Below are 14,355 nucleotides of genomic sequence, written 5' to 3'. Positions count from 1 at the left end.
GTGCTATGATTTATGATGCTTATAAAAATACTCGTACAACATGTACACGAGAGATGCTGACACCACACAAATAATAGCCACAACCGAGCTGAACTTTGACTGCCAGCCACATGTGTGTGCGACACAAGCTACAAATGCCCTTTCCCCCCTCCGAACCACATTTGACTGGGGGCAAGTGTCGTTACAGCTGTCACAATATGCAGTCTACTCTCTGCCTCTCTGTCTCCGCGTAGTGTCGACAAAGTCATCAATAACTCTGGCGGGTGAACTTATTACATTCGCATGTATTCGAGAGAGTATAGAGACCACAGTGTTAAACCGCATTTAATTCACAATAAATCATTGAACATGGTGTCACAATTTAGCTGCAAGCCATTTGCTGTGCATGCCGAAACAATGAAAACTGTTGACACAAAAATATTTGTTGTTAATGTGTGTTTTTTTTGCACTCTTTCTTAGCTCTTGAATTTGTTGTGTAAAATTCGAATTATTTTCAGTCAACAGTCAACAACAATATGTCACAATAATCTTCCAAAAACAAATATCACAAAATATAATAATAATGGTTGACATTTCAGCTTCTGTTCAATTCAACTTACCAAAAGCAATACAAAAATGGCAAACAGATCTATTGAATTCTTTTCCTCTACCAGCTGCAGCTGATGATCAGTGTCGCGATACATTTCTTAAAGAGCTATTGGAACCTTATCAACCATCTGAAGAGGCAACAGGCAGCTTGAAATCCGATGAGAGCCTTGAAGAGAGTGAATTGTCTGATCCAACTAATTGGAATGCGTTGCTATATCGAAACACAACCTATCCTAGAAAAACAGAGAAAAGAACTACAGAGCTGAGAATCTCTAATATCGTTGCACCAGATGTATTTGAGCTGATGAAAGGACGATTTAACCGAGTGACCAGCGCTGTGGGACACATTTCTACGCTCTTGGAACTGACGAATATTCAGCATCGCTTGAAACGATTTTACGACATGTGTCGTCTTAATGTCTCAATGGATAAATCTTTTAACATATTCAGTTGGTCGACGGAACACTATTTCACTCGCTTCAATCTGCCGAATGTGGCGTATTTGGATGCCATCGATAGGGAACTAAATCGGAATATGAATTGCTACAAGTTTCGTGTGGATATCTGTGAAATTATGCGTCTATTCACTGCAGTCCAAAAGGATGTGAGAAACAAGCGAGATATCTGTGAGAACTCCATGATGTTGATTAAGTAATGAGAACTTTATGGATTTCACTTAATGTTATTAAAAAATACTTCTTTATAGGGATGCTCAGATAGATATTGAAGAGCTGGTGGCAACTGTTTTGGATCTAACTGAAAAGGAACATTTCAATGTAGCTTTAACTGCAATTGGCATTTCGGGACGTTCAGCAGATCCTGGTAACTTTAGGAAGTTAGCAGTGCACTCAAAAATCAATCACGAGGATTGTAAGCTATTTAATTGAGATACAGCAGCAATTATTTATATTGTTTTACAGTCGTGTTTCCAATTGAGGCGCGTTATCGTCTTAACTGGACTCAAGCGCAGGTGGATCAAGCTGTTATTCATACAAATAAATGCATAGAGGTAGCTTTATTTTATTATATGTAGTAAAATATATATTTATTTTCCTCATTTAAGCAAACTACTAAAGAACTCAATAAAGTAAAACAACACATCGAAGAAAGCGAATATTTATCGATATGCCGTGAAGCCTCTTACGATGCACAGATTAGTGAGTTAAAACATCGCCTAAAAGAAATGGAGAGAACTTATGAGCAGCGAATGAATGTCCTTGAAAACGAGCAAACCATTTTACGACATAAATTGGTCGATGCCCAACAAACTCTTGTGAATAACAGAGCACGTGTAGGAATGTTTCATGTTAGAATCGAGGAAATGCTTCAGTTTTTTGCACAACAAAAAGCAGAATCCAAAGCAGAAATTACAAAATTGGTAAGTACTGATTACTTCATTCTAGGAGTTTCTTCATTTGGAATTAATTTTTAAATAGGAAACTATAAAAACCCATCGCAAATCAAAGAAAAAGTCAGTGAATGGCACTAAAAAGAAATCTATTACTGGCAAAAAAAACAACGAAGAAAAGAAAAAGTGCGGATCAGAACTCAGTTCAAACAGAATTAAAAGCAGAAATTAAAAAATTGGTAAGTCCTCATTTGTGTTGAGTTTCTTAACTTCTAATATACTTTTTAATAGCCATCTGAAGAAGTACCTCGCAAATCAAAGAAAAAATCTTTGGATGGCTCCAAAAAGAAATCCCTGACTCTCAAAAAAACAAAGATCAAAAAGTCAAAAGTGTGAGTCAAAAAGTTGTAAGTTAGTGAGCATGGATTTATTTTAATTACCAATTTCCAATGATTTACAAAGAATCTTTATAATTCAATGCTTACTTCTTGATACTTTTATATGCTTAAATTTTGAATTTGGTTCAAATTATAATTATGAAATTATTGTTATTAATAAATTAAACATATTCTATTCAGATTGGAAAATAAAAGAATTTCTACTCATATGGGATATACAAATAAAGTTCTTCTCTTTTAAATTTGAAAGTAACAAATACTTTTATTAAAAACAACATTCGTTTCATTTTGGAAATGTTTCTAAGTAATAAAAAGCCATGTTGCCTTCGTTGTTTAATGAGTATTAAGTACTTTGGTATTATTTGTAAGGGAAAACGCTACTAATCGATATTTAATATGTTGTTGAGTTAGAAGTTTTGCACAATTATAACTTATAAGAAAGAAACCATATCGAAAAAAAAAGAATGCTACATAATCGATTGCTCAAAATTCAGCGAACCGTATAGAATTCGTTGGCTTTAATAAGTGTTTGCAATACTTTGATTGTTTTTTTATTGTTTTTATTGGGCGCCAACAAATTGGTTTGCTGAGTTAGACGCTGTTGTTTCTGCTTTTATGATCATATCATAACAGCATTTATATATATATGATATATAATATTTTGTTTTGTTATTGGCTGTATTGTAGTTTCTGGTTTGATTGCATTTCGTTTGCCGGCGCCTCACGAATTGTTATGGACTGAGCGGCGTTTATTGGTTTTTTCACGCAATGGCTAATGAGTAAAACATTTACGAGCGCAGCTGACACCCCTCGCTTCACACCCCCAAAACATACAACACCCCATTACCCCAAGGCGGCGCAAGAATGAGCAAAAGAATAAAAATAAAAACCAACAACAATAGCTACGATAAATACAAAAGCACAACAAAAAAATGTTCAAGTCATAGAACTTTAAGGCTTTGCTAAAATTTGTGTACTGTAATTTAAGCAAGCTTTATGCTTTGACTTTGTGTTAGCGAGTGTGCGAGTGTGTGAGTGTGAGTGTGTGGCGATGTCCTGCAACGCAGTATAGTACGTCGAGTATTTGCTATTAATAGCAAGGATATAGTACTGCTTTTGCGAGGCGAGGAGCTTATCAGTTTGCTGTCGCCAGCTTGTCTGGCGCTTGCTTTGTAAAACCACAAAATACTCAAGACCATCCACCGCCCCAACCATCATCCATTCATCAATTTCGTATACTTTATCGAGCTCGCAAAGCATTTGGGTTTTGCGTTAAATTTCGACCATAGTTTGCTGGTAATGCGTGCTATTTACACAGCACAGACCATTGACGCAAAAGGCAAAGGCTCTATCTTTAGGGTTCTGGACTTTACATAAATTGAGTGTTGAAACGGACTAACTTTTAATCAAAGCTAAATGTAAATGAAAATGTAAATCAGGGACCATACTATTTAAAGTCACACTCTCTTTAGTTGGTCATGGCATGGCTCTAAAATCTTGACTTATGTAATTGGTGTTAATAACAGCAGCAGCGACAACTTCAGTCGCAGTCACAGACACAGACACAGACACAGTCAGAGTCAGAGACACATTTACAAATCCAGTTAGAGACCAAGTTTCATTACGTGGCGTAGTCGACGTAGTTCTTGTTAAGCAGGACAAAAAAGTCCATTTATGCAAACTGCTGCTGGCAGTTGACAGCAATTGAAGCAATGGCAACTGGAGCAGTCCTTGATAATTGAATGTATTGTTCTTATATTGTCTGAGCAGCAGCCGAGCAACCCAGCAAAGATTCGGGCTACATTTTATATATACTATATAACAGCAGTCTGAGACCACAAGCATTCAAGTGTTGTTATCGGGCTGCTTAATTCATGACTCTGTTTATGAGACAAGTCTCAAGTTGTACTACATACACACATATATTTTTGCGACTGAATGACGCACAATCCCTGGACTTGTCCTTGCTCTCAGCTTTCGTCATCACAACCTGTTGGCATGGGACTTGATTTGGCTTATGTAACACTCAACATTTCTTGTACTTCTTGCGAGTAAAAAGTCAGCGCAGACTCAACAATATTAATTACTGGCGACAATGCAATGCGACAGGATATTTTTAGTACCTGAATATAAGTCGCGATTGGTCACAATTACATCAGTCGCATAGTCATCATCTTTGGAGTGATATCAATCAACCGCAGCGTGTTCAAATTGGGTCCTTAACTTCGTGTGTATTTATAGCCTTATTGCGCTCTTGCTTCAACGGGATTACTCAATTTGTTTTCTCACTCCCACGCAGAACAGAATGGCTGCCCTCTTCCATTCTCTTTGATATTGATGTCTGCGGTAGCCAGCACAACAAACATGTTGCCAAAATCGAAGCAAAAGCAAATGCAAAGCCAAGCCGAGTCGAGCCGAACCGAACCCAACACCCACAAGCCAAAAAGGCGCTCGAAGCCAATTTACATGTGGCACAGTCCAACCACTGTAATTGTGGGGTGTGTGCTTGTGTGTGTGTGCCTTACACCTGAGGCCAGTTCGGAGAGGGTCTCGAAGGTTTGACTTTTGTGTAGCGGCTGTTGACTTTTCACATTGCTCACAGCTTGCTCTCACTCACTCTTAAAACAAATCATCTTTTATTATAACGCATTAATCATACGCACTGTGCGCCGCCGTCGCTTTGAACAAGGAAGTGCAAAGTTCTAGCTGAAATCCAAACAGGGTACAAAATGTATACACATTATTTTTCAACGACCTAGGGACCAAGCTGCTTTCACTTTGCCTTTTTTCTCCCATTAGATTTTCAGTTGGGCTTTTAATTTTTTGGTTTTTCTTCCATTTTTTTGTTGTTGCTTGCTCTGGTGTTGCCTACTTTTGTGCTTGGGCATAATTTATGGCCAGGTGTGCGGTAGCTCTAATTGCGTGATAAGTTTTACCAATGAGCATTCACAGTGTTTGTATTTCATTCAGCTCGACTTGATGCCCTATCGGCCGTTTTGTTTCGATTGACGTCAATTCGTGTCGTCGCCAACGATGTCGTCGTCGCAGTCTTTGTTGTTGTTGTTGTTTTTGTTGTCGTCCTCTTCAATTTGTGGCGGCTGTTGGGAAGTTTCTTTAGCCGGTCGAGAAGCAATTGATTAATGGCTACCGCTTATTAACAGGCATTTTGTGTTGGGTAATCGGAACAGCGCTTTCACGTTTCTTGTTTCTTTGGGCCAAACAACTCAATTGGCCGCCTTTTTTTTATTTGAGCAGCGCAAACACAAAAAACAGTAGCAATACAAGTACTACTATAAAAAAAGTTAGCTACTTGAAATTCACGTCTCATCGTTGACTGCAGCTTAGCAAAAAAAAAAGTGTAGCATACTTTCGGGCGGTTTGTATTTGAACATGGCAAAACCACAAAATCCAGCATTCACATTGTCGCAGTGTGTCTGTCCGCCTCTGCAACGTCGCGACGTTGACAATGTGGGTATTGAAAGTTCGTAGTTCGTTGTAGTTCCTAGTTCTGTTGCTCGTACTTTTTGGGGTGCCAAACCAGTGAGAATCGCTGTGGGCATTCTCTTTGCGGCGGCGAGGGTTGGGGGCGTTTTTGGTGTCGTTGTGGCTGAGTTGCAATTGCTGCTGGATGTTTGGAGTGCTGCGGCAAAAACTGAACTCGCGACTGCGATACGACCACGTTGAGTGGCATGCAGCTGCTTAATGCCAGTCAGCCAAGCGGCAGGGAGTCTGTTTATCTTGGCGCTGTCAGCGGCAAAACGACGATGGTTTTCCCTACCCTGTCTTCAACAAAACGTAGTTCGACATTTAGGCAATCCCACGAAATGGCACCAAAAAAACGAAAATGAACACATTTGATATTCAAAAACCAGCTGACTTCTGTTTCCTAGGCCATGTGGGCGTCTCTATTGCCAAATGTGAGCATGTGGGCGTTGAGTAAGTAATATATATCCAACTGGAAAATTGGACTGAGCTCTATAAACAACTCGAGAGCCAAGCTAAAGGCTAAAGGTTTAAATGCGGCGCCGCCTTTAATATTTGTTTATATTACTATGAAACAACAACAACAAAAACAACAAGAACTGCGATAAATGTTAGCTATCAGATATCATCAGGATGTCAAGTGAAAAGTTTTGAATTTAAATTCAGAACACCAAACAGCAAATTAATGCGCAAAATTGTGATTTTGATTAAGACTGAATGAAAATAAATGGCTGTGTGTATGGGAGAGAGAGAGGGGGAAAGAGTGGAAGGAAGCCATCCACTGGGAATGATATTAAAATGCTAATTTTCACAAAGACATTGACTATGCTCGCTGTTATTGTGAAATGACAGTGAAATTGGCTGAGGTTGAGGCAATTTTGCTATGCGTTGTTTATATGTGCGTTTAAATATGAATAGATTACGCTTTTGGCAAGCTGTTAAAGGACAACATTAACATAGCTTTAAAAAGCGAATTAAATGTTGAAGTTTATTTTGCATAGATAGCGAATCCTTGATATCAACTTTAAAGTGAAAAGTATTTAGCTGTGTAATAGGCCGCTTGTCGTATTTGAAATACCCTAAGCCTAAAAGTATGCAACATTTTTTTTCTTCTTTTTCTGCACACCTACATATTTCTATCTATTAGTTATTATATTATTTATTTATATGTGTATTGTCATATTTAATTTTTATTATTTAATTTGTTTAGTTGTATAAAATTATTTGTAGTCTGAGAAAATGGTATTAAATGTCTTGTCATGTTTTGTACGGAGAAGCGGAGCTTTATTTACAATTGAGACTGAAAGCTCCAATAATAGCGCCATCTATTGGTGGACCACGATACGTGCAAGCATGAATTGCTAGATCAGCTGATCGTGTTAAGTCCAGACCACAATAGACAAGCGATAACCTTTTTGAGTAGGATTAATTGTCAAATTTCCGAAAAAAGGTTTTTGTTGTTGGTTTTGGTTGGAAGAAATGGTTAGCAGGTTATGTACAGAACCTGATAAAGAAAAAAGAAAAATAGTGGAAAAGTGCATGTGCTTTAATAGAAAAAAAGTACATCAGTGAAGTGGTTGGTGTAGTAAGATGCTTAAAACGTACTTGTGAGTATACAAAGATACTTCATTGTATAATTGTTATACTGAGTCGTTAATCTGGTCATCTTCTTTTTACAAAAGTGCACCTTGCCGTCCACTTTTGGCTGTTTGTCCACTAGAGGAATTTGCCAACTGGCGTAAATAAACCAAGTGCCGTTTTCCAGATTAGGTAAATATTTGTTATACGTATATTTAGTTTTTTGTTGTTCTAAGTTTAGTTTTGTCTATTTATTTTTAGATTCGGCACCCAGTATTAAATTATATAACTCCGTCATAAATTATAATAATTATGCCATAAATTATAATAACCAAGTATTATACTGAATCTAATCACCCGGTATTAAACTTAATTTAATGACCCAGTAGTAAAACGCCGTAACAATTAATAATAACCCAGTGGTTGAATTTTAAATCCATTTCAATTGGAACTTCACCACACTGTAATGAGTTATTAACGGCCAACAACAAAAGCTTCGACGCAGCTGTGCTGGCCTCATCAGCTGTCGGTACACCAAAAACAGATGGTCTACATAAACGGCGGTAGCCAGAGATAGTTGGCGGCTCGCACTGCTAAACGGAGAACTGCTTCCAAGCAGGTTGGCTTCGTCTGTTGTCGAGGAACAACTCACCGTTGGCAGCCTCGCCTCAATCGCTAGCTACGGATCTTGCTGCTCCTTATTGTCTCATCGCGGCCGAAGGCGAATGGCTGATTGTCAGCCTATGTTTTTGGATTGTTTTTGTTGAATTATTGTTAGATTAGATTGTTTAGTGAAAATGTGCATTTTAAGTGAATGTTTATAATTGTTGTAAGTGTATTATGATGTGGCGAGAGAATTGAAACAACAACTTTTCTTAGGCACTCATAATGCAAGTACTGCAAGTATTGCTGTATAAAGTAACAACTGCAATCAGTTAAGAATGCATATAAGGCACCATATATAGGCAAAATATCTTTTAAAAATTGTATTTAGTTGTAAAATTTCTGGTGTCTGTATTGCCTGCAAAGAATTGCACTAGCAGCTCATAGCAGCCAGCTTTTACGCTTGCGCAAAAGCTTTATTGTTATTGTTTATCCACAGCTTCCCCACAGACAGTCACTAACACAAGGAAAGATCTTTCTGCGTGGGAGTCGCCGAATGTATGTAAGTCTGTTTCACTCTTACTAATTGATTAGATACATATGAGTTAGAGCTTTTGGTGCATCTCACCATAGCGCTGCTACAGCTGCTACTACAGTCCCAGCGGTCAATGACCTTGTAAGGCTGGCCATATACATATGCCTGCATTGAGTGACAGCCATCAGCTGATCCTCATCCAATGGCTTGCGCAGAGCTTTTTTGTTTAAAAAGATAGATAATGTTTGCCTATATGCATTGTGTTTTCCATCATTCTCAATGAATTCAGTTTATTTGCAAAATTTTTGAATTATTAGTAAATTTCAAAAACCAAAAATAATTATTTATATTATACTTATGTTAGATCATATTTTATATTTATAGGTTAATTATTTTTTGTCTTTATTTATTTATATTTTTTTCCTTTTTGCCGTATCTCTTCAATTTCTGCCTCATACACACTTACTATGTTTGTCCGTTAATTTATTTATTTATTTATTTTTCTTGTCATTTTTTTTCTTGTCAATTCATAATGTTGTTAATATTCAAAGTATTTTTGTTATCTGTTAATAAATTAAGTATGTCCGCTTAATTGTTTACTTTTATTTGGAACCATGCATAACCAAGCAGGAGTAGGTTAGCCGAACCACTTCTTTTAGGGATCCTGCCAACTATTAGTTTTTGGCAATGAATGCAGGATCATGGTAGGGTGGGCGTCTGCACACAATAACAGCTGTGTTGCATGAGAGAGTGGCTCCGTCCTCTTTGTTAACCTACCTTCCTCTCCTTCCCTTTCTCGTCTCTTTCACTATTGTTTATTGTAACCTTCCCCATTACACTCCTTCTTCTCTGTCTTCCCTTATGTACGCGAATTTTAAATGTATTATTGTTATAAGTGATGCGTCCTATTAGTTGGCCCTTTCCTTGAACCCCATGCTATCTGAGCAAAGCCCGGAGAAGCCAGCGCGTACGCCACACTAGTAAACCTTCCACCAGCACCAGACGAATACCTCCTTAGTGATTCGTTACAGATATAATTATAATTTAATAAAATATTTTTGGCGCCCAATCGTGTGGCCTGTTTTATGTAGAATCTAAACATGGCCTATATAAAAAAATTATGCTCTAGAATCAATACCATCTAGTGATTCAAGTCTTTTTGTTGTCTTTAATCATATTTGTGTACTAGGTTAGTCTCTTTGTGTCTGTGTTATTAGTGAGAAAGTAATACCTCATCAGTTCAGGACCAAAGAACTTAACCAAGACGGTAGTGGTTGACGTTTTCGAAAATAATAGCTTCAAAATGGCTTTATACTCAAACGGTCAAACTGTCTACTGTCGTTTATATGCTATCGTATTTCTTAAGGTGTAGAGCTTACTTTGAAAAAGTTCGTGGACCAGATCTGCCTCTTGCGGTAAGCAAAACACCTAATGAAAACGGTGGAAATAAAGTAGTACTACAAAATTAATTCAGCAATTGACAGCTAAACTCATTGACTGGGGTTGCATAGTCCCGTGGTGGCGCAAGTCAGCTTAGTGTGTTTAGTATTGTTCATTGTCCGTCTTTAGCAATCATAGAAGTTTAAAGTGTAGTAATACTAATTAGGCGATATATTATCGACTGAGTATGGTTTGCATGCGCTATTATGCTATACTTAGTTTTGAAATAATTGCTCTTAAAGTCGGTATTATTAACATAAAGGAGCTTTATGAATGCTTATATTTTCCCCAATTTCTTTTCTTTCCCTTTAGTGGCTGTTAAGGCATTCACATTTCAATTAGTGTTTGAAACGGATCGTGGCTCAGAGCTGCTTTCTCGTCATACTAATTGAAGGTATGCTTATCTAGCAGCTAGTCCTATCCATTCAGGTGGGTTAATTAGAGTATCTGAGTCTAACTTACACTCTGTGGAGTTTTGCATGGTTTCCAAATATCTTATGAATCAGATATCATCAGGATGTCAAGTGAAAAGTTTTGAATTTAAATTCAGAACACCAAACAGCAAATTAATGCGCAAAATTGTGATTTTGATTAAGACTGAATGAAAATAAATGGCTGTGTGTATGGGAGAGAGAGAGGGGGAAAGAGAGGAAGGAAGCCATCCACTGGGAATGATATTAAAATGCTAATTTTCACAAAGACATTGACTATGCTCGCTGTTATTGTGAAATGGCAGTGAAATTGGCTGAGGTTGAGGCAATTTTGCTATGCGTTGTTTATATGTGCGTTTAAATATGAATAGATTACGCTTTTGGCAAGCTGTTAAAGGACAACATTAACATAGCTTTAAAAAGCGAATTAAATGTTGAAGTTTATTTTGCATAGATAGCGAATCCTTGATATCAACTTTAAAGTTAAAAGTATTTAGCTGTGTAATAGGCCGCTTGTCGTATTTGAAATACCCTAAGCCTAAAAGTATGCAACATTTTTTTCTTCTTTTTCTGCACACCTACATATTTCTATCTATTAGTTATTATATTATTTATTTATATGTGTATTGTCATATTTAATTTTTATTATTTAATTTGTTTAGTTGTATAAAATTATTTGTAGTCTGAGAAAATGGTATTAAATGTCTTGTCATGTTTTGTACGGAGAAGCGGAGCTTTATTTACAATTGAGACTGAAAGCTCCAATAATAGCGCCATCTATTGGTGGACCACGATACGTGCAAGCATGAATTGCTAGATCAGCTGATCGTGTTAAGTCCAGACCACAATAGACAAGCGATAACCTTTTGAGTAGGATTAATTGTCAAATTTCCGAAAAAAGGTTTTTGTTGTTGGTTTTGGTTGGAAGACAATGGTTAGCAGGTTATGTACAGAACCTGATAAAGAAAAAGAAAAATAGTGGAAAAGTGCATGTGCTTTAATAGAAAAAAAAAAGTACATCAGTGAAGTGGTTGGTGTAGTAAGATGCTTAAAACGTACTTGTGAGTATACAAAGATACTTCATTGTATAATTGTTATACTGAGTCGTTAATCTGGTCATCTTGTTTTTACAAAAGTGCACCTTGCCGTCCACTTTTGGCTGTTTGTCCACTAGAGGAACTTGCCAACTGGCGTAAATAAACCAAGTGCCGTTTTCCAGAATAGGGTAAATATTTGTTATACGTGTATTTAGTTTTTTTGTTGTTCTAAGTTTAGTTTTGTCTATTTATTTTAGATTCGGCACCCAGTATTAAATTATATAACTCCGTCATAAATTATAATAATTATGCCATAAATTATAATAACCAAGTATTATACTGAATCTAATCATCCGGTATTAAACTTAATTTAATGACCCAGTAGTAAAACGCCGTAACAATTAATAATAACCCAGTGGTTGAATTTTAAATCCATTTCAATTGGAACTTCACCACACTGTAATGAGTTATTAACGGCCAACAACAAAGCTTCGACGCAGCTGTGCTGGCCTCATCAGCTGTCGGTACACCAAAACAGATGGTCTACATAAACGGCGGTAGCCAGAGATAGTTGGCGGCTCGCACTGCTAAACGGAGAACTGCTTCCAAGCAGGTTGGCTTCGTCTGTTGTCGAGGAACAACTCACCGTTGGCAGCCTCGCCTCAATCGCTAGCTACGGATCTTGCTGCTCCTTATTGTCTCATCGCGGCCGAAGGCGAATGGCTGATTGTCAGCCTATGTTTTGGATTGTTTTTGTTGAATTATTGTTAGATTAGATTGTTTAGTGAAAATGTGCATTTATAAGTGAATGTTTATAATTGTTGTAAGTGTATTATGATGTGGCGAGAGAATTGAAACAACAACTTTTCTTAGGCACTCATAATGCAAGTACTGCAAGTATTGCTGTATAAAGTAACAACTGCAATCAGTTAAGAATGCATATAAGGCACCATATATAGGCAAAATATCTTTTAAAAATTGTATTTAGTTGTAAAATTTCTGGTGTCTGTATTGCCTGCAAAGAATTGCACTAGCAGCTCATAGCAGCCAGCTTTTACGCTTGCGCAAAAGCTTTATTGTTATTGTTTATCCACAGCTTCCCCACAGACAGTCACTAACACAAGGAAAGATCTTTCTGCGTGGGAGTCGCCGAATGTATGTAAGTCTGTTTCACTCTTACTAATTGATTAGATACATATGAGTTAGAGCTTTTGGTGCATCTCACCATAGCGCTGCTACAGCTGCTACTACAGTCCCAGCGGTCAATGACCTTGTAAGGCTGGCCATATACATATGCCTGCATTGAGTGACAGCCATCAGCTGATCCTCATCCAATTGCTTGCGCAGAGCTTTTTTGTTTAAAAAGATAGATAATGTTTGCCTATATGCATTGTGTTTTCCATCATTCTCAATGAATTCAGTTTATTTGCAAAATTCTTGAATTATTAGTAAATTTCAAAAAAACCAAAAATAATTATTTATATTATACTTATGTTAGATCATATTTTATATTTATAGGTTAATTATTTTTTGTCTTTATTTATTTATATTTTTTTTCCTTTTTGCCGTATCTCTTCAATTTCTGCCTCATACACACTTACTATGTTTGTCCGTTAAATTATTTATTTATTTATTTTTCTTGTCATTTTTTTTTCTTGTCAATTCATAATGTTGTTAACATTCAAAGTATTTTTGTTATCTGTTAATAAATTAAGTATGTCCGCTTAATTGTTTACTTTTATTTGGAACCATGCATAACCAAGCAGGAGTAGGTTAGCCGAACCACTTCTTTTAGGGATCCTGCCAACTATTAGTTTTTGGCAATGAATGCAGGATCATGGTAGGGTGGGCGTCTGCACACAATAACAGCTGTGTTGCATGAGAGAGTGGCTCCGTCCTCTTTGTTAACCTACCTTCCTCTCCTTCCCTTTCTCGTCTCTTTCACTATTGTTTATTGTAACCTTCCCATTACACTCCTTCTTCTCTGTCTTCCCTTATGTACGCGAATTTTAAATGTATTATTGTTATAAGTGATGCGTCCTATTAGTTGGCCCTTTCCTTAAACCCCATGCTATCTGAGCAAAGCCCGGAGAAGCCAGCGCGTACGCCACACTAGTAAACCTTCCACCAGCACCAGACGAATACCTCCTTAGTGATTCGTTACAGATATAATTATAATTTAATAATATATTTTGGCGCCCAACGTGTGGCCTGTTTTATGTAGAATCTAAACATGGCCTATATAAAAATTATGCTCTAGAATCAATACCATCTAGTGATTCAAGTCCTTTTTGTTTGTCTTTAATCATATTTGTGTACTAGGTTAGTCTCTTTGTGTCTGTGTTATTAGTGAGAAAGTAATACCTCATCAGTTCAGGACCAAAGAACTTAACCAAGACGGTAGTGGTTGACGTTTTCGAAAATAATAGCTTCAAAATGGCTTTATACTCAAACGGTCAAACTGTCTACTGTCGTTTATATGCTATCGTATTTCTTAAGGTGTAGAGCTTACTTTGAAAAAGTTCGTGGACCAGATCTGCCTCTTTGCGGTAAGCAAAACACCTAATGAAAACGGTGGAAATAAAGTAGTACTACAAAATTAATTCAGCAATTGACAGCTAAACTCATTGACTGGGGTTGCATAGTCCCGTGGTGGCGCAAGTCAGCTTAGTGTGTTTAGTATTGTTCATTGTCCGTCTTTAGCAATCATAGAAGTTTAAAGTGTAGTAATACTAATTAGGCGATATATTATCGACTGAGTATGGTTTGCATGCGCTATTATGCTATACTTAGTTTTGAAATAATTGCTCTTAAAGTCGGTATTATTAACATAAAGGAGCTTTATGAATGCTTATATTTTCCCCAATTTCTTTTCTTTCCCGTTAGTGGCTGTTAAGGCATTCACATTTCAATT

The 14,355-nt window shown here is 37.0% G+C and overlaps 1 protein-coding gene across 1 annotated transcript; it reads left to right on the top strand.

The window, feature by feature from the left end:
• Positions 1 to 482: 482 nt before the first annotated feature.
• LOC133837877 (uncharacterized) lies at positions 483 to 2,374 on the top strand. The gene is made up of 6 exons (XM_062268784.1): positions 483 to 1,239; positions 1,295 to 1,458; positions 1,509 to 1,597; positions 1,652 to 1,966; positions 2,025 to 2,175; positions 2,228 to 2,374. Exons 1-5 carry the CDS (start codon positions 563 to 565, stop codon positions 2,166 to 2,168), a joined length of 1,389 nt encoding a protein of 462 aa, XP_062124768.1. The 5' UTR covers positions 483 to 562; the 3' UTR covers positions 2,169 to 2,175; positions 2,228 to 2,374.
• Positions 2,375 to 14,355: the final 11,981 nt, after the last annotated feature.

Source organism: Drosophila sulfurigaster, chromosome 2R, assembly GCF_023558435.1.
Source record: "Drosophila sulfurigaster albostrigata strain 15112-1811.04 chromosome 2R, ASM2355843v2, whole genome shotgun sequence".
Taxonomy (NCBI): Eukaryota; Metazoa; Arthropoda; class Insecta; order Diptera; family Drosophilidae; genus Drosophila; species Drosophila sulfurigaster.
Note: the sequence above shows the minus strand (reverse complement) of the source record. Positions and strands in the feature narration are given on the sequence as shown.